The sequence below is a fragment of the Taudactylus pleione genome, unplaced genomic scaffold (assembly GCF_031769625.1).
Source record: "Taudactylus pleione unplaced genomic scaffold, aTauple2 ptg000093l, whole genome shotgun sequence".
In the NCBI taxonomy this organism is placed as follows: Eukaryota; Metazoa; Chordata; class Amphibia; order Anura; family Myobatrachidae; genus Taudactylus; species Taudactylus pleione.
In genome coordinates this window covers 33608399-33633972 of record NW_028284495.1, presented here as the reverse complement: position 1 = coordinate 33633972, position 25574 = coordinate 33608399, and the positions used below count along the sequence as shown (strand labels likewise).

Genomic DNA, 25574 nt, shown 5'->3' with positions numbered 1-25574 from the left:
AGGAGGTGCAAACAAAAAGTATGGTGGTTGCTCATATCAGCTTAATGACATAGCACAGGTGCTTGTAAAGGGCAGGGTTTACACTGAACCACAGAGAAAAAAAAATATTCCCTCCAGCTCACTGCAGCAATATCAACAAAAAATACTTAAATCCTACATAATAGAGATTCAGAAGTATTAGTTACATACATTTGCAACTATATGAATAAGCGCCAGGCCATCGTCAAGGCTCCTCTATACTGGCATTCCTAACATTAAGGGGTTCACGTCCGAGAAGCAAGGTACCCAAAAAAATTCCAGCCAAGGACCATCCCCAGGGAATCACACGGAAAGGGGAAAAAGGTGATAGTGAAGTGTAAAGAATAGATGTGTAAAGATAACTCAATAAGTGTTAATGAAATGAGAAAGAATTAAAATGACAAATAATAAACAAACAATTAGAAAAGTGTGTTCCGATGTCTCAGCGTACTGGATACACTGTTGCTTTGCTGTATTGGAACGTGACTCCACTGATGTCTGCTGTACACCATTAGCACCCGGCTTGGCTGCACTATCATCCCGGCTCAAACACACGAGACACTGGAACACAGAGAGGGGGGCCCCGGTATCGCTGTGTCTTCAGCACGTGAGTACACACAGCCCATGCTGTGAGAATGTGGATACAGCTATTATAGACCCGCATGTGGCTGCAGCTTTGCTTCTCCGCCGTGCTCAGTGGTTGCTGACTAGGAGCCATATTCAATATGAGCTGAGCCGCGGCCCGGACTTTCCGCCTACTTTGCCTGTTTGGCAGGCGAAAAGTATCGTGCGCGTGCAAGCTTTACCCCGTATTCAATATGAAAGTACGCAAAAACGGCACCCTGCAAAACTGAAACAGGCGGAAAGTGCTCTCAGATTTGGGGAAATCAGTCTGACACCCCTCAAAAGATGCTCTGACATGGGGGTTAGCTATGGTTACCCCCAATTTGGCTTGCTCATGGTATTTGGAGTTTTTAAACGGGCTCAATAGCTGCTAAATAGTGTTTTTCAATATGTGGTGCAGAATAGTATTGAGTATTTTTTTCTGAAAATAACTATTCCCAGCAAATTTGGGGTACTTGAAAATGGGGGTCAGCATATTTAAAAGTTGCTAAAGTGTAGTTGTAAAAATCATGAAAAATCCACCTGCCGCAAACACCTGCAATAAAAAAAAAACACTTGGGGCATACTTGGGGATCTCCCCAGAGTCAAGTTCGCTAGTTTTTAACTTTGTACCCCAACTTTTTTTTTTATTTGCCCCCTTTTCCAAAGTAATTTTTTGAGGGGTCCTTAAGTGTTTATTTTAAAAAATGTGACACAGTTTACCTTTGGGGGACTGTATGAAGGCTGCACAGGGGTTGCCGCATCGTTCACCCCAAAACCCCAATTGTGCACTTTTTTCCGTCTGCTATTCATAGGCGAAACTTTTTCGCCTGGTACATTGCATTGACTTTCCGCCTCGGTGGAAAGTCCTTCAAATTGAATGCGGGGTAAAACCAAAACAGGCGAAAATGACGTCACCCGCGAAAAACACGTGAAAACGGCTTTTCGCTCCAAATAGAATACGGGCCTAAGTATCTGTGATTGGAAACGGTGTCCATTCTTCCACTACTATATTGACATTTAACTGGGAAGTCACAGTCTGGTAGATACATGTGCATCTACACAAATATTCTTTTGAGTGCAAGTCACGCCAACACAGCTTGGATTATTTACTAGTGCCTGTGATCACAGTGTTACACTGTTACTGACGAGTATCTTTAAAACCTGGAACTATTGAACGATTCTACAATTTAGCATCTGATACTCTACTAAAAACAAAGGATTTATGCTATCCAATTAGCCAAGCTGCTAAAACTATTAGCCTTAGTAATTTATATCAACTTGAATTTGTGATAAGCTCTGGTATAGGGTATAGCTCTTCCGTTCCTTATTGCTGTGTTTTCACAGCGACTAGTCATATTGCCATTTTTAATAACAGTGTAACAGTTTATATATTTTTTTTTGTCTTTCAGTGTTTTATTATTTTTTGTTGTTTATTTTAAATTGTTTAATATGCCTTTATTATATGTGATATTCTAGTGTCTAATAAATTTTATACTGTGTTTTTATATACTGCCCATTATTTAAAAATTTTTTCCATCTATATGATATTGATTACTAGCTGTATAGTTATAGTACCGCGGACTCATTTTTTTTTCGTCCTATGCAGCACAAACATTCAACCATTTTGAGAGCACATATAATCTTGCAGGTGCTGGCCTTTAAGCATGTTAGTCTGGTACAACTTGCTTATTAAATATAGCTTAATGATTACATTCATTATCTCACGCACTTTCTGCAGCACATCCCACATTTCTCTTGCAGTGTCAGTTACTTTTATACTCATTCTGATCATCATCTACACAGATATTTTACTCTGAGCTTTCTGGTCTTTCCCAGTCCATTCCTCTGTGACTGGGTCAGGATTAGATTGAATAAAATTAACAATATTTATTCCTATACCTTAATTAAAATATCACATGTACGTAATGATAAAACTGATAATAAAATACAAAAATGAGAAAATAAAAAGTGGAATGAGTCAAATGTAAAAATAAATTTACACATAGAAAGCTCAACATAGAAAAGTGAATAATAAATATCTAATGTTTTTATAGATTATTACTAAAATATGTAGTCTGGTATAGTAATTATCACCGTGAGAGATCTCTCCGAGTGGGTAATGTGATTAATGCAGGATCCTGGTCTCCATAGTGAGAACCTTTTGTATTCCTGTAAGGTGTTGGGAATCGATTACCTTGTATCTTTTTTTAGTCAGTGTTATAACCCAAGACAACATGCAGTAGCAACAGATTAACAATTATCAAGACTCAGGGGAGGGCTCCTGGAGCCTAGATTACTCACGATATTGTGGCCCCACAGCGCTTCTGTGACATTTGTCCCGCAGTGCTTGTGCAGGGGATTTTTCAATATTCTCCATGTTCAGACCACTGTGTGGAGGTGCCAGCCGGCAACTTTATCTGTGGGTATTTATCTGTGTATCACATGCCAATCTGTAGTCAGCGCGATCTTTTTGCACTCATCCCTTACCTATATTTTTCTGTTACAAACATTTTGGTTGCAGCAACCCTACCACTGAGAGGAGCTGCAGTAGGCATAATAATTACACCATTCTAGTGGGTCAGGCTTAGCCTTGTGTATACATTTCCACATACCTTCTCTTAGGAGCAACATCTTTAGTTTGAATTTTCATGCACTGAATCCCTCCAGCACTATCCAGGTAGGAGAGAGTTGGTAGTCACTAGCCAGGACTCAAAAAGGAGAGGTATGACCTCTGACAGGCATTACGAGCATGTGAGGTGTCTCCACTAATCTTTACTCCCTGGCGTCAATAAGGACAAGTCCGACCGGGAGACTCTCACCACCAAAATGCCTACTGTATGCACACAAGTATACTACACCCCACTATTGTCCACTAGACCACCAGTCCTACTATACACCAGTTTTAGAACCGTGATCATGCCTGGTGCACTATAATGCCTAGCAATACCTTGAGCTCCAGGCTGACACAAACAGTACATTACATCTACCGTTGTAACACCTGTGTAATTCCTTGTGTCAAATGCTATCTTTTCTACCTGATATATAATAAATTAAGAACTGGTTAAGCATACCACATGTGGACTGACCAGCACCATCATCAACTACTGCATTATTCATCTAATCAACATGACTCACACACACTGGTCAGTTATATTATACTCAATTCATCTGAAGAACTACAATACTGCTCTAAGAAAATGCTGCATGTGCATCATTGTGACAGTTTACACTACCACCATCATCTCTGCAAATAGATTATGGACCCAGTAACCATGTTTTAGCAGTTACCATCTTCCCCAGATTAAAGATCTCTCTAATCACAAGGCTAACACCACTGGGATCTGTTCCAAGACCATCACCATGCATGAACCCGGCTTCCGAAAGTTCAGATACCCCTGGTATGGTATATGCTGATGCTAAGATCAACAAAGTCGCAGATGACACATAAGAGAATATGAGTTATACAGAAAGACCAGAATTTATCTGTATGATAGAAATGAACACTGCAAGTAGCAGCATGTCTTTTGAAAAACTGACCAGTGCTGAAATCTACTGTACATGGAAGTTTTCCATAGAGATGCAGTTTAAGTAAGAAAAATGTGAAAGGTCACTAGTACCCCTGGTGACAATCCAAATCCTGAAGATGTAAACATAGCTATGGGGACAATTGGCTAAGTGGTGGAATCACAGGTTTATTTAGTAATCCACAGAAAAGATACAGCTTATAATATGAGTATAACACTGCAAAGTGAGTGAACAAGAGTAAAGGTATGGAAAGAAGGGTCATATATCCTGCTCATGTTAAGACAATTACAGTATGCTTAGGAGTGAGAGGCAGGGCAGTTGTCACTGAATGGAAGATGTCCTATTGTACCTAACCCAAGAACAAATCTGATTGCTGTGAGTATTCTAGAGTGGAGAAAATACAGAGTTCAGTTTTCAAATGGTCGGTGCATTGTGTACAACCAAAGAGGGATTGTTATTGCCACATCTACCCAGTACCAACAACTGTATACCCTTGACATTGTGGAGTGCCATGCAGTGGTCACTGAAGAATCCAACCAATCAATGTAACTATGGCACAGTCGATTGGGGCATCTAGGCTATGACTGAGTACAGAAGCTTCAGAGTGGTATGGTGACTGGAATGTCAGAGGACAATCCTGAAAGACCAGCATGTGAGAGCTGTGTGAAGGGTAAGCAGACACATTGCACCTTTCTTAAGTCCGTATCCAGAGCACAAGTGCCACTGGAGCTAGTACATACTGACATGTGTGGACCAATAGAGGTTGAATCCATGAGTGGCAGGTGTTTCTACATGACCTTAACTAACTCATGACGCTACAAGGATGACATGTTTATTTCTTGAACAAAAGTGACGTAACAAGTAACATCACAATGTACAAGAATCTCTTTGAGAACCAAACAGGTCAGAAGCTGAAAGTTAAAAAATATATTGATTTGAATAAACCATTTTCGATGGCAAGATTTTTAATTTTCAGAATACATTTTTAAATCTTATTTTAAATTTCCAACGTTTGTGAACTGAAATCCCAAAGCTCATGCATGTGTACACCTGCAAACACTGGCCCAACAAAATCGCTGAGAATCTCTCAGCTCCTCCCATTACGGATTTGTATTGTTCATCGCTGCTAATCAGCAATACCAAAGGCAAATCTTAGCAGTGATCAGCAATAGCGTTAAACAGGCCCCCCAAGTGTCTTTCAGGCAGCAACAGACAAGAGGTCCTGGGTCAGGTCTCCTGCTGTGCCCTTCAGCTAAACCTCAAGCACATGACATTGACTACAATAACACACTACACAATAAAAAACTTACACTTTAGTACATTCTATACTACTGTAATGGTAATTAAATTGAACATCAATAAGCAAACACACAAAATGAACTGCCTGCATGTGCTAGAGGCTAGAAACACTAACTCCTGCCATTTTGTAACATGTAGTAGTAAGAGTCCACCAGGTGACCAATCACCATATGTGTATGTAAAGTATGCTTATTGCAAGGCACAATCAGCTCATTAGACCAGTAAGATTAAATTGCTATTGAAATTATTTGCTTTAACACTTGCTACATCTATATGTATAAAGCCCCAATTATAATGAGCGGGCTCCATCCTCATTTTTTTTTAAACAAATAGGGCTAATCTAAGTAGTATGTAGAAGGAAATAATTAAATTAAATTTGGGAACTTTCCAAAACAGATATTTCTAACATAGGGTTCTCATGATGGTGAAATATTTTTATTAGACCAGTAATGAACAACCTATGGCCCTCATTATATGTGGCCATCTGGTGGGAGCCCCAGACTGGGCCAATATCCTAGTGGTGTGGGTTTTTTTGCCTTCCTCAAAAGATTTCTCTTCATTATTTTTATTTTGCACCATACACAGGGGAGAGGGGTGGAAATAACTCATCAGTATGGGATTCGACAGAGACATGTCTGTGACAGGTAGTATGGCAGCCAATCAAATTAGCTGCAATGTATCAGTCTTTGCAGATGAGTGACTGTAAAGTTTCCAGTCTCGATAATGTAATAATTATATTGCTAGATTGCCACCAAGCATTTTCCCTCACTGCTCTGAAAGACAAACAGAGACACAACTTCTAGCCCAGGTATGTATATTTTTTTAATGGATCTAGAGACTGATTTTTAAAACGATGCATTGCATTATGGAATATATAAAAATGTTCTGACAAAAAAATTAGCAATGGCTTGTATTTAAAAAAATTGCTGCTAGCAAATGATTTCTGGTTTCTGTTGCGTTTTAAAGAATTTTTTATAAATAATTTTTATTCCCATAGCCAGAGCCACACTGTGACCATGAAGCAAAAAAACAAAACACATTTCCTAAATCAAATGTCTCAGGGAGCTCAATTATCAAAAAGCCTCAGGATTGCATCTGTTTGGTGGCACCACTACTGGCACTTGAGAGTACAGTGACAGTACAGGAGAACGAGATGCTATGGGTTTGTGGTGATGAGGCTGCAGAGGTAAGAAAATGTGTTGCTACAGGGGGAAAAAGGGAATGCTATATGGGATGGCCACACCACTGGTGGTGGCACATTCTACTTTGCAGCACTTCTGTCTCTATATGGTCTTTTTAACAATGATGCAAGGCCTTTTTCACTAGTAAATTGTATGTATTTTACATGTTTAAACAAGTAAAGATTTATTGTGGCCCCTTCAAAAAAATGCTGTCCCAACACAGACCTCAGACTAGAAAGGGTTGTGCGTCCAAAGCATTAGACTATATCCAGTGGTGGAATCAAAAGCACTGCAGGAACCAAGCACTATGATGGCCGGCAATACTATACTAGATCACTTTCCCATGGCCGTTTTGGTCTTCATTGTGTCTGCACTGCGCATACTCAGAAGAGGTTAGAGGTGGCCTTTGGAGAGAAAAAGGACAGGCATCGCAAGGTTCTCTCCAAACATTTTCTATGGGTATACTGATACCTTGTTTCACATCTGACTTTGTAGGTTCATTGAAGTATAACCTTCAGAGAACCCGCAGGAGTTAAACTGATAAAATAATATGGAGTACTTGTTTTAACCCCTTACTAAGAATAGGTGTGACATGTCCTATTCATATACATCAACAGCAGGAAGAACAAGTCATTGCAGAAGTTCATAGAGTAGGGGGAACTTGCCTGCAAGTCCACCCTGCTGCTTTCCACCACAAGAAGCAAGGTTGGTGTTGGAACTTGATGACATTACTTTACACACTATTGTAAAAAGTCTGACAATGAGGGGAACCAAAATTACGACATCTGACACCAAGAGAATCTGGGACTTTCTGGTGTAAAAGATGGGAGTTCCCTCTTTTAAGCTGTGTGCCCTCTTGGTAGTTATTTTGTGGCCATCAGTGCCATCATCAGGCAATATCACCATGCACTACAGATATACTAGTGGAGATGACCGATGAATTGAGGGCATTTAACCTACCCAAATTCCCACCATCCTGATATCTACACTCTTGAGGGGACACTAATTTGAAAGAGGGTAGATTCCCATTTTTAACCTTGTTCTGATCAGGAAATGACAGCCAACACTATAGAAAGCTTTAAATAGTACAGAGATTGGGAAGGGGCGTTCTAATGCCTAGATCCCCTTTATCCTGGCTATATTTGGTATATTTTCTTTGACATGTGAGGAAGTATAAAAAAATAATAATGGTATTTTCTGATAATACAAAGGGCAAAATTTACTAAGGGGCGGTTTGACGGCGGTTTCTATTCTATTGTAAACCCCGGAGGTTTGGTGGTGGTTTCTATTCTATTCTAAACCCCGGGGGTTTGGTGGCGGTTTTGCAGTGGTTTTGGCCTTAGTAAATTTGCAGAAAGCAAACCCGCCGCCAAACCACAGTCAAAACACATGTTAGAATACAATAGAACAGGGCTGTCATTTAGAAACTACCATATTGAATTTATGTTGGAATGAGACTAGCCCAAAAAGAGCCAAAATATACTGTACTCACACCACGTGGGGTGTTAAAAGCCTCAGCAATGAAAGTGTTAAAATGTGCGTACAATGTTTAGAGTTGTCAAGTGGGCACAGCTTAGCTTCAAATCATAGTCACAAAAATACAGCTGTTTGTTACAAAAGAACTGCATATTTTGTATTTGTGAGGGATTTTTTGCATGCCTAAAGTAAAAATAAATGTACAATAGGAGGTCATTGAGGGCTCCTTCAGTGCAGCAAATCACATCTGCAGTGTAAAGTAAGGACATTTTCAAAGCTACAGTATGATTAACTTGCAGGATCTCAGCAAATACTTAAAATGACTTTTATATATACACATTTACACATGGATAACTATACATTTTACCTGCAATTTTGGAGAGTATTACTTGTGCTTGCTCTGTAATCTTTATGTAGATAACTTGGTTATTGAAATGACCAATTCCATGAAGAGGTAGTACAAGCTGTTCACCTTGCAAGAGATCCTCCACCTTCCTCTTGCTTTCCATTAAGGCAGAGACAGCTCTAGAAAAGAGAAATTGAACAGATATTTTAAGGAGAGTCAATTTGTCTTTATACTAGTAACAGATGTGTGTGACTGGCTCTACGTTCCCTGTAAGATCTGATGATAGATCTAGATGTGCAGCCAGGAACAGTAGTAGCCAACAAGGCCCCTTGGGAAAAATATGTGAAGTTAAAGGGTGGTTTCAGCGCTTACTTGATCTATTCGTTGTTAAAGCTTTCTGGTATTTATTCTCAAGGATATGTGAAAGAAAGAAACAATAATATAGTGTAAAAACGTAAATATCTTATTTCTTGTGAGAGACAGATGTACAATCACCCTTCAGACGTGAGTAACAGATGTTGGACACTATTTTCACCGTGGTCCTACGCCTACTGTGGTTGCGGAGAGCAACAATGATCTAGTCAAAATGGTTGGTAATTCACTACAGATCGTCATATATTTAGCATGGGGAAATAAATGCAACAAGCCTCCATGGTGCAGATCATTGTACTCAATACAACATCCTACACATTTATGTAGTATACTCACCTTAAATGGGATGTGATGTGGGCCTTGGATATTCTAAAAATCCGATGTCAGTTGGTATTATATAGATGATGAGTTGGTAGATTAGTTGGTACCAAAATTATTTTGAATCCAAACTTGCTTATTTTTTTCTGATTACTAAATACACATTATATTATATATACTATCATACATGCACTCATCAGAGGCAGCGATCATGTTACCTCAGACCAACAAGGTGATTGAAGCTGTCTCTCCCCTGCTTCAGTGTTTGATCTTGTAGCTATTGGTCTATGGAGACTGGAAATGATGTGCGTGTCAGTGCCTGGAGACAGACACTGGAGCGTGCGCTGCACAAAATGTGATCAGCTGACTGCTGACTTCCTGCTTTGGGTCAGGAAGTGTGGCTGAGGCTGTGTTCCATGTGCAGGCAGCATCTAAAGGAGAGGTAGATCAGGAGTGGAGCTGGTCTGTAGACACATACTTAGGAGTATATTTACTAAAGTGCGGGTTTTTAGAAGTGGAGATGTTGCACATAGCAACCAATCAGCTTCTACTTAACATTCATCCAGCTCCTTCTAGATGATAATAACTACAATCTGATTGGTTGCTATGGGCAACATCTCCACTTCTAAAAACCCACACTTTAGTAAATATACCCATTAGTATGCAAATGTGATCTAACCAATGTATATTTGGTATTTGACACTGTTTTTAAATTGGGATGTATGCGTTTCTGATTAGGGGGTGTGTCAGTAATATACATCTGGGTATATATAGGGCATTAGGGGTCAGGGTGGGAGTATCTTGACAAAGATCCGGGTGAGGTTTGAAACGTCGATGGCTGACTGTGTTTGATCTTATTGCATTAAAAGAAGACATTATTTACTTCAACACTGGCGAGTGCACTTCTTTCTGGACACTATATTAAGCCCTAGACAATAGGGCATTGATGTGGCACCTGAGCTAACTACAGTATGAAAATGATGGAGTGAGTGTGGACACTAATATATATATATATACAGGGCCGCCAACAGGGGGGGACTGCTGGGTCTGGAGTCCCGGGCAGCAAGGGGGGCCCGTACAGGGACAGACCTACCAGTCATGCAGCAGGTGCCCCTTGGGAGTAATGGCCCGCAGGTATTCCCCTGGCATGTAACAGATCCTTCTCACTGAGGATCCGCACCGCAGCGTCGGGCATCTGTCACTGACAGTGATTAATGAGCAAGCATAGCCTCCTTTACTTCCTGGTGGCTGGCCCCTCTTCCAGACCAGCAACCTGACAATGAGCACAGACAGAGCAGCTCAGAGACAGCATATGCCTGAGAGAGCAGTGTGACTCACCAGTCTGCCCACACGGACTCTCTGCAAGTCAAGCCCCTTGCATCAGACGGAAGTGAGCCGGAGGGCCTCTCAGGACACTGACAGAGGTAAGTTAATTGGGGAGGGGCACCACTGAGAGACAGGGGGGAGGGGGGCAATGATACAGAGGGAAATGTCTGGGGGGGGCACTTACAGACAGAGGGGAATGTCTGTGTCTGGAGGGGCACTGTAAGATAGAAGGGAATGTGTGTGGGGGGGGAATTGACAGACAGAGGGGAATCTGTGGTGTGGCACTGGCAAACGGAGGGTGTGTGTGTGTGTGTGTCTGTTTGGGGGGGGCACTGACAGACAGAGGGGAGTGTGTGTGTGGGGGGTCACTGACAGAGGGGAGTGTGTGTGGGGGGGTCACTGACAGAGGGGAGTGTGTGTGGGGGGGGTTACTGACAGACAGAGGTGAATGTGTGGGGGGTCACTGACAGACAGAGGGGAGAGTGTATGTGTGTGGGGGGGTCACTGACAGAGGGTAATGTAGGGGGGATTGCTGGGAGAGAGAGGGGAATGTGGAGGGGATCATTGAGAGAGGGGAAAGTATGGGGTGTCATTGAGATGGGGAATGTGGGGGGATCGCTGAGAGAGAGTGAAATGTGGGGGGATTGCAACTGGTACAATAAAGTTTTCATTTTTTTTTATTGAGGCAAGGCACGCATGACACCATTACATCATGCACACCGCACCACTGACAGAGGATCCGGCTGCAGCGCGAGGAGGAACAGCCAGAAGATACAGGAGAAGGTAAATGTCTGTGGGCTGTAGGGGGCAGAATAGAGACAGAGGGGTGCTGGGTAGGGAGACACTGCAGGGCTAGAGTTGCAGAAACACGGTGAGGTGGGGGGGCCCTGCCTATTTTGTGAGTCCCGGGCCACACGATTTCTGATGGCAGCCCTATATATATATATATATATATATATATATATATATATATACACACACATACACACACACATACATATACACACACATACACACACATACACACACACACATACATATATGTTATTATGCACCCACCTCAAGAGCAAACACATGAAATAAATTTATTGTTCAGAAAAAAAATAATGCAAAATGGAGTGGAGAATATCAATGGTGGCCCACATCACATCCCATTCAAGGTGAGTATACTACATAAATGTGTAGGACCTTGTATTGGGTACATAGATATTCACCACGAAGCCTCTTGCATTTAATTCCCCATCGAAGTATATGACTATCTGGAGTGAATTATCGACCACATTGACAAGATCATTGTTGCACTCTGCAACTACCATAGGACCACGGTGAAAATTGTGTCTAACGTCTATGACTCACTTCTGAAGGGTGATTGTACATCCGTCTCTCACGAGAAATAAGATAAAATTTAAAAAATTTTACACTATATTATTGTTTCTTTCTTTATACTAGTATCATCAACTAATGTGTATTCCATTTGTCATAAAAAATATTACATTTTTATGAGTTGAAGGTTATTTTGGTATCAGTTATACTGTTTGAAATACTGCTTTAATAAAGGCACAAAACATAACAAGCATTCCCTTTCCATTTATATCTTACCTAGCTGCAGTACAAAGTGTCTTTAATTAAAAATAATGCTCTGCTGAAACAGGACACAGTTTATTTTATAATTACATACAGAAAGAGAACAAAGTTTCTATGTTGAAAGAAGAGTGTGCTATTGTGCAGGCACCAATCTTCCTGTCCTTCCAGGAAAGCTTCATGCCCTGGTCCAAGATGGCTGCCGAGCTCATTACAGAGCATGTAAAGGATCCAACTTGTTTTTTCTGTGTACTGTGTAAGAGTGACATGGTGGGAGAACGAAGTCTCCTACTTAGCTCCTAAAGAGAACCTGGTTAATACCTGCATTTAATACTGTTCCAGCACCCTGTACTTCTATCCATTTGTAGTATACACTCACTGGCTGGTAAGCTGTATAGAAACCCACTCTGCTTCATCGCTAGTGTGCATGTAACAGTGAGCATGACTGAACCTGCTATCCATCAATAAATCAATACCACTGGTTAAGTAACTGGGTTGTTAAAAATATGAGTCTTCTGCTGGTGTGTGCCTACATAACTCTGCAAAATCAACACCTGCACACACATCATTTCCAACATTCCTTTATAAATATTTAATAAAACATAATTAGAAGTAATAATGATATTAGCTACAGTATCTTACACCCATCTGATACTAAACCCTCTGTGTACCATCAGTTACTAATCCCAATCTCAACTCAGACCCTACGGTCTTAACTCTACCCTATTATCCCAGCACAGTCCTCTCCTTCTAAATCGTAATTAAATTCTTGTTTGCTGGGTCCTCTCTACAGTGCTAGGGGGATATTTATTAACATTTTCATTAAAATAATGTGAAAACAGGTGTATTCATATCATCTTAATATTGCAAATTTGTTAACCACTTAACCGACGATTTTTCTAGCAAAACCGGTCAGAAATTGAGGGGTCTGCAGGAGAATCCGGGGAGTCAGAAGAGATCTGTTCTCCACACGTGTGCAACAAATTTTCTCTACAAAAACACTGCAGAGTGGCGCGGTTGCACAACTGAAGCACAGCTGGCTGCGTTCGCATCCCATATGACCACGTCAGTTAAGTGGTTAAAAGGGCAATTGGAGTACTTTTCGTGAAAAACTACTCCAGTCCCTTCAATTCACATTTTTTTTAGTAAGCAGATCGCATTTCCCATACTTGTAAATGGGAAATGTAATCTGATAAGATTTACTAAAAATATATTGTGAAATAATACCAGGGAGGCTCCGTGATAATAACACCACCTTCAGATTGCATTATTGGGGCTTTCACCCCAGTTCCCAGACTTCTGCTCTGCTCTGACAGGCAGAGCAAAGCTGGGCCCTGTGATGATCTGTGTGGTCTAAATAGTCCACAACCTGATCACTGCAATAGGAAAAAAAAAAGAGAGAGAGAGAGACCACTAACCTGCATCCAGGGACCAGTGATCACTAATAGTACTCAGTAATAGAAGCCAATGGTAATATCAGATTGACAAAAATATGTCAGCAGTAATAGTAGTAATAGCTGTAACAGCTCATGAACAAGCTTGTAGTACAGATGTGTGGAACCCGATGCTTCCTGGGACAGGCACCTGGTGAACTATACATATATCTATATGGGGAATGCAGGAGTGGTGATGTATGTAGAGATGGCTAGTGAGTGAGTGTCTCAACACACTGACTCGAATCATTCAGATGTTAGAATGATAATCAGCGTTTGGTGTGTCGAGACACCCACCTCTCTAGCCTCTCTGTCAGTGGGAGCTAGAGTGAGTGGCAGCTCTGCCCCCCCACCACTGCTGATCCTACCTGATCATACTTCTGCACTGAGTCAGATCAGAGGGTAGGGGGTGGAGCCATCAACGACTCACTCTGAGTCATGCAGCTACTGCCAGGGCTCGGGGGAGTGCACTGACTCAAAAGAGTCAGTGCAGAAGCTTGTGCTGGGCTGCGAGGGGCAGAGCTGTCAGCAACTCACTGACAGCCTCATTTATAAATGAGTTTATCACTCAAAACTTGTGATAAATTTAACTTTTTATGAAAAATGGTGCTCCAGCCAATCAGCTCCAAACTGTCATTTTTCTAACAGATGACAGTTGGGAGCTGATTGGCTGGAGCACCATTTATCATAAAAAGTGAAATTTATCACTAGTTTTGAGTGATAAACTCGTTAATAAATTAAGCCTTGAGTTGTGCTACTACTGCCAGGGCTCTGGGGAGTGCACTGACTCAGGAGAGTCAGTGCAGAACCTTGAGCTGTAGTACTCGGCTGTGGGGGGTGGAGCTTTCAGCGACTCACTCAATCGTTGGCACTTCTGCTTCCTACAGCTCTAAAGAGCAGTGTCCCAAGGCACTTCTCGGAGTTGAGCCATGTGGCTCAACTCAGTGCAGTGAATCGTTCTGCCCATCCCAAGATGCAGGGCCGTAGCTAGGGTAGTGCGACCGGTGCCATCGCACAGGGTACCACAGGTCAGGAGGCGCTGTTTGGGCCTGTCAAATTTCTGTTTATTATCATTCTTGCTTGTAGCTTCCTCTTATTTCTTACTCCCCAGTATCTCCTGGCCTCTCCTATCTCTTCCCTGGCCCTTCCCCATGAAGCCATGGCCCTTTTTTGGGTGCATTATGTCCCTTTGAAAAATGAGGGAGGCACCAATGCTCTTTCTGGCACAGAGCACCAAAAAGTCTAGTTACGGCTCTGCCTAGATGTATGTGCGGAGGACCCGGCTCCCTAACTTACCCCACCTATTATGTTAATCATGGCCCCGCACATTGGATTGCCGGGATGAGTGACAGGAGAAGGGCAGATGTACGTGTGGGCCATGCGGAAGGAGATGGCGTGTGAGGAGAGAGGAGTGCAGCGTGGCAGGAGAGAGAAGAGAGAGTTTGAGCATCCGTGCAGTGAACCGGTCCGAGTCCTGCCACAGTCAGAGTGCATGTCTGTGCCTGGCTTGAGCTGCGACTTCTGTGCCCTGTTCTAGAGTGCAAATGTAAAGCAGAGAGCTGCGGGCGAGAGGAGACTGTGGGGGTGCCATGTGAGGTATGGGAGATCCACACTTGGTCTGGAGCTGACACCCTGAGATGAGAGGATGCTGAGGAACGCTGCAGCCTGTCTAGTCAGAAGACTGGTGCCAAGTAAGAGTTCACCTAGCACTTATGATGCACATAACCTTCAGGATATCTCCCTACTGAGATAGAGGATTGCAGGCTACATAGACTGACATATCAATATGATACCTGCCTTGTGAGCAGTTTCCTTACATTACCCAGGCTGCCTAGTAAATATAGCATAGTGAAAATAGGACATCCCCCCGCCACGTGTGAATTTCACTCATAATATACTTCAACCCCTCCACAGTGTCCCTTGTCCAGTTAAACACAAGTAAATGGCATGTTGACCTGGCCACTTGAGTACCCTATGAAAGTGTGCATCTACAGAAGACAGTGAATGAAGAAATGGACTTGAGTAAAATCTACATCTCGCCTAAAGCATATATTAATGGAGATCTAGCACCATTTAGTGGTGACAGACAGGAAGTGGGCCACTGTACTTAAAAAGAACTGCTAACTTCAGTGGATGTATTTGCAGACAGTTTGCACTTACACATTTCATCTGCTGATGCATTATTGAGATGTGATTACTTGCTAAAAGACAGGTTACTGTGCCTTACACTCTGCCTAGCGGGATTGGAACATTTGCCAAAAGCATCAACAGCAGTTTTATTCATATGTGCATTTTATTTAGTTTTTAGGTACTATTGGTTATGATTGTGTTTGTGGAGTTATTATTTGTTTTTTTCAAACTTGCTCTCTATGTGCTTCATTGTTATGTATCACATGAAAGTTATGTATTTAAGTATATTTCTATTATTTCTCTCTCACTTTAGTAGGTTTTTTTCTGCAACATACTAACTCTATGACCTTTTCATGTGCACATGGTGATTGTATATGGGATTTCCGGGAGTCTCTCTATTTTATTTCTGTTTACTTTTTTCTATAGACTCTCCACAGCCGCAGGAACATCTTAGGTTGGTATACCAACCTCCGGAGGTGAGTCGGGGCATGTCTTCCCCAGGAGAACCCGTGCCCTTTGGTCACGCGATCGTGGACCCTGGGTGCTGCTGTAACTAATGTCAGCACCCAGCCACAGTAGCATCTTAGGTTGTCTTGACAACCGCCAGAGGTGAGACGGGTGACGTCATCACCGGGCAACCCGCGCCCTCCGGACACGCCAACGCGACTGTGGAGCAGCACTTCACTTCTTCTCTGATCGGGTGGGGTATATAGGTAAATGTCCGTTGTATGTATAAGTGTGTTTGTTTTCCTGACAACGGGGCCGGCAGGGCCTTGAAACGTTGAATAAACTTTGCTATATTTGAAACCCTGGAGTGATGCGCTGTGGTCTGTCCTGCCTTGTGACAGCACACCTTGGATTTTTGTATTATGCTTTGTGCGAGCACCCAGGTATTTTACAATTGGAAGAATATTGAGTGCCGAACCATACCCAACATATATCACACACACACATACATTATATATATATATATATATATATATATATATATATATATACATATATATATATACATATATATATATATATATATATACATATACACACACACACACACACACACACACACACACACAAGTTTGGGACACTTCGATAGGTATCTAAGCGGAATATATGAGTCAAGGTATAATTTGGTAAAGTGTGGAGGTACCTACCACTAGTGCTACTGAGCCATTCTTATCGGAGAGGTTAATGTTGGGGTACTTTCAGTGACATCGATAACATTCCCAGCAATATTGTGTAGTTATTTATGGTATGCTAATATTTTGTGACAGTGTTGTTTTGGTTTTGGATCTGGATCTTTCTTCGTGTTTTGGATCTGGATTGGTTTTGCCAAAACCACCTTCCGTGTTTTGGGTTCTGGGTTCTGGGTTTTGTGTTTTGGATCTGTATTTTTTTTTTTAAAAATACACAGCTTAAATCACAGCATTTGTGGGTTTTTCTGCTCCTATGCTATTATTAACCTCAAAAACCTTAATTTCCACTCATTTCCAGTCTATTCTGAACACCTCACAATAGTGTTTTTATGTCCAAAAGGTTGCACCGAGGTAGCTGGATGACTATGCTAAGCGACACGAGTGGGCGGCACAAACACGTGGCCCATCTAGGAGTGACACTGCAGTGGCAGACAGGATGGCAGTTTGAAAAACTAGGCCCCAAACAGTACATAATGCAAAGAAAAAAAAGTGGTGCAAGATGGAATTGTCCTTGGACCCTCCCATCCACCCTTATGTTGTATAAACAGGACATGCACACTTTAACAAACCAATAATTTCAGCGCCAGGGTCTGCCACATGACTGTGGCTGAAATGATTGGTTCGTTTGGGCCCCCACAAAACAAGCTGGCAATTAATCTGTCCCTGCACAAACTGGCTCTATGGAGGCAAGATGTCATCCTCATCCTCCTCATTCACCGATTCCTCACCCTCTTCAGTGTTGTGTACATCCTCATCCTCACAGAGTATTAATTCGTCCCCGCTGGAATCCACGTTCTGGAGGCTGGTCTCCCTGGAAGAGTTGATAATTCATTCATCATCTTCTCCACATTTTGTGGAAGCAACCTCCTACGCCATTCGCTGACAAGGTTCCCGGCTGCACTAAACACTCTTTTGGAGTACACACTGGAGGGGGGGCAACTCAGGTAAAATAGAGCCAGTTTGTACAGGGGCCTCCAAATTGCCACTTTTCCCTGCCAGTACAGGTACGGACAGTCTGACATCCCTTGGATGTGGTCACCGATGTAATCCTTTAACAGACAGACGCATGCTTGTCGCTGCTGCTTTGAGGATGCAGGTGTGGCTACAGCCCACACAATTCACAAAGACAGGAAAAAAAAAGATTTTTTTTTTTGGAGTGCACTTTGGGGGTTACAGCACCCTTTAACGGACAAGCCAGCCGGCCCTTTACTTATGACACAGACGCACGCTTGGCGCTGCTCCTTTGTTGATGCACGTGCAGCCACAGTGCACACAATTCACAAACACAGATAATAATTCCTCCGCCATTCTGTCAGTGGTGACAGTATCATATGCAGTGTCAGTAGACATGTCAGAAATTGTTGGCACGTCCTTCAGTCTGGACCAGATGTCCAAACCGGCCCTTGACTTATGAGACAGGCGCACGCTTGGCGCTGCTGCTGTGTTGATGCACGTGCAGCTACTGCGCATACATTTCGCACACAAACACAGAAAAAAAAAAGAATTGTTTATTTTTTGTGGAGTTCACTTTGGGGGTTACATCATCCTTTAACAGACTTATGGGACACAGGCGCACATTTGGCGCTGCTCCTTTGTTGATGCACGTGCAGCCACAGTGCACACAATTCACAAACACAGAAAATTATTTTTTATTTTGTTTGGAGTGCACTTTGGGGGTTACAGCACCATTTAACGGTCTAGCCAGCTGGCCCTTTACTTATGACACTGGCACACGCTTGGCGCTACTTTGTTGATGCACGTGCGGCTACTGCGCACACAATTCACGAACACAGAAAAAAAATATATTTTTTTGCACTTGGGGGGAGCACCCCTGATGGACAGAGCACCCCCTGGACAACACTACAGCACCCCTTTATGACTGGGACACTGCACGGGACTTTGGAGTGGACACAGCCCCTATGGACAACTGACTGCACAACACAGCCCAGCCAGCCCCTATGGACTTTGGAGGAGTGGACACAGCCCCTATGGACAACAGCAGCACAGCACAACACTACACTACACTGCACTGCACACTACACAGCCCAGCCAGCCCTAACTCCCACCCTTCCTCTTCACTGTCCACAGAGTGAGAAAATGGCACAGACGCGGGTACCTTATATAGAATCCAAAACCCGTGAGACCCGGAAAGGAGGTATGATGACGTTTTGCCTCGATTTCAGATCAGAGTCAGGTGGGAAAAGTCGAGCCTGACTCAGATTGGCCTCGGATCGGGGGAGCTCGGGGGGGGGGTTCGAATTTCAGAAATCCGAACCCGCTCACCCCTATTATGTACTCTTGAAATGTTTTGAGAATGCCATGCTAAAGAAAAGTAATGTTATATTATTGAGTGTTGTTGCTAATTTATCCTTGCTAGTAAAGAGATAGCATTGTATTCTTCGTAGACGGTAAGAAATCCAGTGGAATTGTGAAAAAGAGTCTGCTTAGTTCTTGTGCCAGATCAACCCTACTTACTTCTCCGACAGCAAGAGAAATGTACGAGACTGTGTAGACAACCTCAAACCACAGGTAAAGAATTTGCAAAATTCATTGTAGGATATTCACGTATACTACTGACCGGTGCCTATCCAGCAACTTGTGTAGCACATTTAAAATTTTGGATGCCAAACCAAACAGGATTCGGAGGTGTAAGTAAGAGAAGAGTTGATCACAGAGAGGATGTCGCAAGAACAGCCCGCAGTAGGAGGGGCGCCTAATGGGGAAAACAGCGGAGTAGGACAACCACCCGCCCCAATGGCACAGATCAATCCAATCACGTTGCCATACTAATTCAGAGCCCCGTGTCTTCCGATGTATAGAAGGGATGCTCATAAGTCGGAGGGGAACCATGAGCATTTGCGCTCACAGGGGGTTATGTCCTCCAGTCCTGAAAGACTGACCAAAAGTAAAGATATAGCGGTACAACAGTCAGACTGTCTATAGAACCACTACAAATGGAGGATCTGACCACAGGGATGGCAGAACTGCAACGAGAAATATGGAATAAGTCGAGTGACCAAGCACCTACTATGAGTGAAACCGGAGCAGGGAAGATCAGCCAGGGAGTGGTGGAATCCATCCAGGGGGTCTGGAAGGCGACCCTAGGATCAATTCGATGGGCAGGGACATCCAATTTGTAGACTGCCAGGGAGTAGGCCACGTGGCGAGAAACTGCAATTATGCCAAACATTTATACTCCAGTACCCTGAGGATGGGGGCAGAACCTCAGGGGGTGGAGACAAATGGATTAGACCCAGATCCGGAAAAATGGTGGGCCCTGTACATTGGACAATGTCCGACAATTCCAGTCACCATCAATTGCAATTGCTGTGCTAGACATGGGATTGCAAATCACCACAATACAACTCTCCAACCTCCGACAACAGTGCGGGGATGCCCCGTTATCACCACCACCCACCTGGCTCCAACTTATTGCCAGCAATGTCCTAGAGATCTCAAGTGTTGGCTATTGGCAAGCAGACGTACAGATTGGGAAGACCCTGTTAGATGAATATACTACAAAGATGCCCTGAGGAATTGGTGGCAACCTTGAGGAGGTAATTGGAGAAAGTTGCTTTGCAGATCCAATGAGTCTTCCAGAAGATGATCAAGATACTGCAAGGACACCAAAGATTTACACAGAACACTGGAGAAATTGGGAAAGTACGATTAACTGGTGGGAAACCTGAAAAATTGCAGCCAAATTCTTAAATGATACTGTGGGGTAAAGTCCATTGTGGCCTGATGACCAGAAATATGAATCCCTAATTGAGTCATGCCTGTTCTCTGCTAGACATGATAAGGTAGTGGAGAGTGCGTTAGTGGGCATTGAAAATGGAAGAGTGCCAGTAAGGTTCCTGAACCACCATAACCACTCTGTAAAGCTCTATCGGAAACAACCATTAGCCAAAACTATTGTGGACTACATTCCAGGATATAATGCACCCGACCTCACGGGTGGAACAACATACCACGGTAGCAACCAGTGACTTGGAGAGTGGAACAAGATCCAAATAGGGGATGATGAAACCCCAGGGGAACGTAAGCAAGGGATCCTGCAAGTAGCAAGGGAGAATGAGGAATCCTTTAGTAAAAGCCCAGCTGAATTGGGATCAGTCAAGGACATACAACACCAAATCCTGATGGGGAATGCGCCTATCAAGGAGAAACATTTTCCATTGGCTCCAGCATTATATCAACCAGTTAGGCAAATACTGGAGGATATGAAGATGAGCGGGGTCATCCATAGCCCGTGGGCAGCGCCGATGGTGTTGGTTCAGAAGAAGGATGAGCTACTGGTTTTTTGCATAAAACTACAGAAAGTTAAACATCACGCATTGGGATGCATATCACTTACCCTGTATTGAGGAGTCCCTTACCACCCTCAAGTCCGCTAAGTATTTTGTGACCCTGGATTTGACAAGCGGCTATTGCCAAATACTGATGGCTGAAGCTGATAGAGAAAAGACAATGTTCACCACACCAATGGGACTATACGAGTTCATCTGCATAACCTTTGGCCTGTATAATGTACCTGCAACATTCCAGAGGGTTATGGAGCATTGCCTAGGGCACTGACATTTTTAAATCATCCTCCTCTACTTGGAGATGGTCAAGGCAGTGTTCTGAAAAGATATCATCCAACACTTGCAAGAAGTGTTCCAGCAATTTGCGAAGTACGGACTCAAGCTCAAACCTTCCAAGTGTAACCTTCTGAAGCCTCGGGTTCAATACCTTGGCCACATTGTAAGTGCCAGTGGCGTGGCACCCGACCCTGAGAAGATCAAGTCGGTGCGGAAATGACCCATCCCAAAGACAGTGAAGGACGTACGCCGGTTCCTGGGATTTGCTGGGTATTACCGCAGATTGATCCAGGATTTCACTAAAATAGCTAACCCACTGATGGAGCTCATCTACGTTATATCCAAAGATGAATACAGTAAGAAGTTGCCCATTGAATGGACAGACGCTCACCAAAAACGGAAGAGCTCTTACTGGCACTATCCAGATCATAGTTGGCCCTTCCACCTGTACACCAATGCCAGAAAACGGGTTTAGGAGTAGTTCTCGCCCAGGTTCAATACGGACAAGAACGTGTCATTGCTTATGCCAGCTGGTGCTTACAGCCAACAGAAAAAAACACCAACTATAGCACATTTAAACTCGAATTCCTGGCCCTTGTGTGGGCTGTGACTGAAAAATTCAAAGATTACCTCACTGCAGCCCCATTTGTGGCATTCACAGATTGTAATCCCCTCGCTCACCAGGCCATCACCTGGCTGGGAGCCCTGGAACAGAGGTGGGCATCATGCTTAGCCAATTTCCAGTTACGGGTAAAGTACAGAAGTGGTCGCAGCAATGTTAATGTGGATGTTCTTTCTCAATTGCCTGCACAAGACAGTGAGGCAGAAGAAGTTGACCACTGGGAGCAAGCAGAGATACCCAATTTCAACATCTGCCTAAGACCCCTCAAGCAACATGGCACGACTTTGACTGCGATGGAGTTACAAGGGGATGTAACTACAGAGAAGTGGGTCTGGTGGCAGCTTACATGTCCTCACCTAAGTCGACTGAAAGACTAATTTAGTCGCATGATGGGAATTGGCTAAGGACAAGGGTTGACGCTATATTGCAGGCATACCATGATCACTCCGGTCACTTTGGTGGACAGAATCAGACACCAACCTGAGGAAGAGGTTTTACTGGCACAAACTTAACCAAGATGTGGAGAATTGGTGTAGGTCCTGCTGATGTTGTGCGGTATGACAACCTGCAAGATCAGGACAGAAGGCACCACTTCATCCCATCATAAGTCAACAGCCGCTGGAGATCGTATCAATCGACCACGTGAAATTGGAGACTAACAGCACCAAAGACAACTATGCCCTCACCATCATAGACCACTATACTAAAATTGCAGTGGTCTTACCAGTCCAGGATCTGTCAGCTAAGACTACAGCAGATCTATTCTGGCAGGCCTTCATCCATCCTTATGGGTATCCGCTCAATGTACTTACTGATCAAGGACCATCTTTCGAGTCTCAAATATTTAAAGAATTGTGTGACTTGTACGGCTGTAAAAAAACCTACGAACAACTACTTTTCACCCGCAAGGGAATGGGGTGTGTGAACATATGAACAAAACCCTTATCATTATGTTGAGGGTTGTGCCACCATCGCAGAGACTTGACTGGCCTATCCTACTCACGGAGCTAATTTTCATATACAATAAACATATGTCATGGGTCAACAGGCTATTCCCCATACTACTTACTATTTGGACGCCCAGGAAGACTCCCGGCTGACCTTCAATTTGGCGTCCCTGAAGACGACCCACACTCATTGCATCTGGAGACGTCCTGGGTGCGCGAACATCAATCTCATCTAAAAGTGAAAGCGATTGTCGATCAATGCATGGATCTGGTGAGAGAACTTCAAAAAAAGAACTACAACAGTGATGGTCATGCGGATCTGCTACCAGTAGGAAGTAGAGTACTCGAGAAATAATTGACTGCATAGTAAATTGGACTCGAAATGGGAATCTAGGCCGTCCATCATCACTGAGGAATTGTGGTCTGAGGTAGTGGTGTACCGCATCACAAGAGAGTACAGCAGATGTCCGCAATTGATTCAATGGGACCAACTCAAATGATGTCTTCACTCCAGTACTGACATGGAAGATACACAAAGAACTTTTGTTTAAAGTCAAGAGGGAGATAGCCCGACATCAATGGGACTCCCAAATAATCCCTTAGACATGCTGATACATGCGTGTTGGGCAGTAGTCCCTACTCCATGGTGTTCCATGCAGGATGAAGAGCCGGCAGCGGACCACCCACCTCCTGAGTTGGTAGAGTTACCAGTTTCTCCTCTTCTGAGACGTTTGACAAGAAGCACACAAGGATTTCTGCTAGCACATTATGCATTGTAAATTTACACTAATATTGCTTTTAGAGGCTGAAGGTTATATGCGTTTTCAAAAGTTTATAACTGCTCTATTTTGATATGTGATTTTCACCTGCTCATTTCAGAGTTTTGTGTTTAGTGTTGGACTAGGTCACGTTACCTAGGTTCAAGTCTGGCCAAATTCATGGCCAAGCCCCGTGTGTGGTCTGGCCAATCTCATGGCCAAGCCTCACATGTGGACACGCATCTTTATAACGGGGATGAAAAATTTAAATGCGCTACACAAGTGGCTGGATAGATACCAGTCAGTAGTATACATGGAACTCCTACAATTAATTGTTGCAAATTATTTACCTGTGATCTGAGGTTGTCTACGCAGTCTGGCTCGTTTCTCTTGCTGTCGGAGAAGCAAGCAGACTCTTTCACAATTCCAATGGATATATTACCGTCCAAGAACAACAGTATCTCTTTACTAGCAAGGATAAATTAGCAACAACACTCAATAATATAACATTCCTTTTCTTTAGCATGGCATTCTCAAAACATTTCAAGAGTAGATAACCACATCTGTTCAACACGGTCACAAAAATATTAGCATACCATAAATAACTACGCAATATTGCTGGGAATGTTACTGATGTAATTGAAAGTACCCCAACATTGACACTCCCATAAGAATAGCTCACTAGCACTAGTGGTAGGTATCCCCCCACTATTTATACCTTGATTTGGTATACAACTGTGCACAGGATAAGTGTCCCGAACTTTTGAGTGCGTGAAAGTATATATATGCATATATATCAATAAAACTGCTGGTGATGCTTTTGGCGAATGTTCCAATCCCACGGAAAATATAAAGATTTTAAAAACCTGGGGCTATGCAGAGTGTAAGGCACAGTAACCTGTCCTTTAACAAGTAATCACATGGTCAGGAAAAATCACTGGATTTAACTCTCAATAATGCATCAGCAGATAAAATATGTAACTCAGTGATTCCCAACCTCGGTCCTCAAGGCACACCAACAGTCCTGGTTTTAGTGATACCCATGCTTTAGCACAGATGGTTAAATCAAAGTAACTGAGGTACTAATTAAGTCACCTGTGCTCAAGTATGGCGATCCTTAAAATCTGGACTGTTAGTGTGCCTTGAGGACCGTGGTTGGGAACCCATGATGTAACTGATTCACAAATGTTATGTGATCCCTAGTCGCACAAGAAAGTTCAGTAATCAAATATGATCAAATAAATACATCCCCCATTCAATTTTATGTACCAAAAAAATCGGGGGTGCTTCCACGGACATGTGTCATAATTAAACAGGATTACAAAGGAAGCAGAGTCCAATGTGTCCAGGTGCACTAAGCAATATCATCATTAATCCATTACACTATTTAATTATTAATATAAAAGTTATTAGCGAAAATAGAATAAAAGTCAGAATGTTGTTTTGAAGTTTGGAAAAGATGCGATTTAAAAAAATGCCAATTTTTAAATCACATCTTTTCCAAGCTTTGACACAACATTCTGACATTTATCCTATTTTTGCTAATTACATTATTTAATTATTAATATAAATGTTATGTATTAATGATGATATTGCTCAGTGCACCACATTGGACAATTTCTTTTCTTCCTTTGTAATCCTGTTTAGTTGTAACATGTAACTGGCAACTGTTTGCAAATGCATTCACTGAAGTTAGCAGTTCTTTAGTACAGGGGCCCTGTCCTGTCCTGTCTGTCAGCACTAAATGGTGCTAGGTATCCATTAATATATGCTTTAGACAAGAGATGCAGATTTTACTCAAGTCAATTTCTTCACTCACGGTCTTCTGTAGATGTACACTTTCATAGGGTACACAAG

General features: G+C 42.8%; 1 protein-coding gene across 2 annotated transcripts in view; it reads right to left on the bottom strand.

The window, feature by feature from the left end:
- LOC148526938 (uncharacterized) overlaps positions 1-25574 on the bottom strand; it is a 109291-nt gene that overhangs the window by 30704 nt on the left and 53013 nt on the right. For both annotated transcript variants that reach the window (XM_088469810.1, XM_088469809.1), the window contains exon 5: positions 8473-8630. In XM_088469810.1, coding sequence (XP_088325936.1) covers positions 8473-8630 — 158 coding nt within the window. The remainder of the gene's footprint in view (positions 1-8472; positions 8631-25574) is intronic.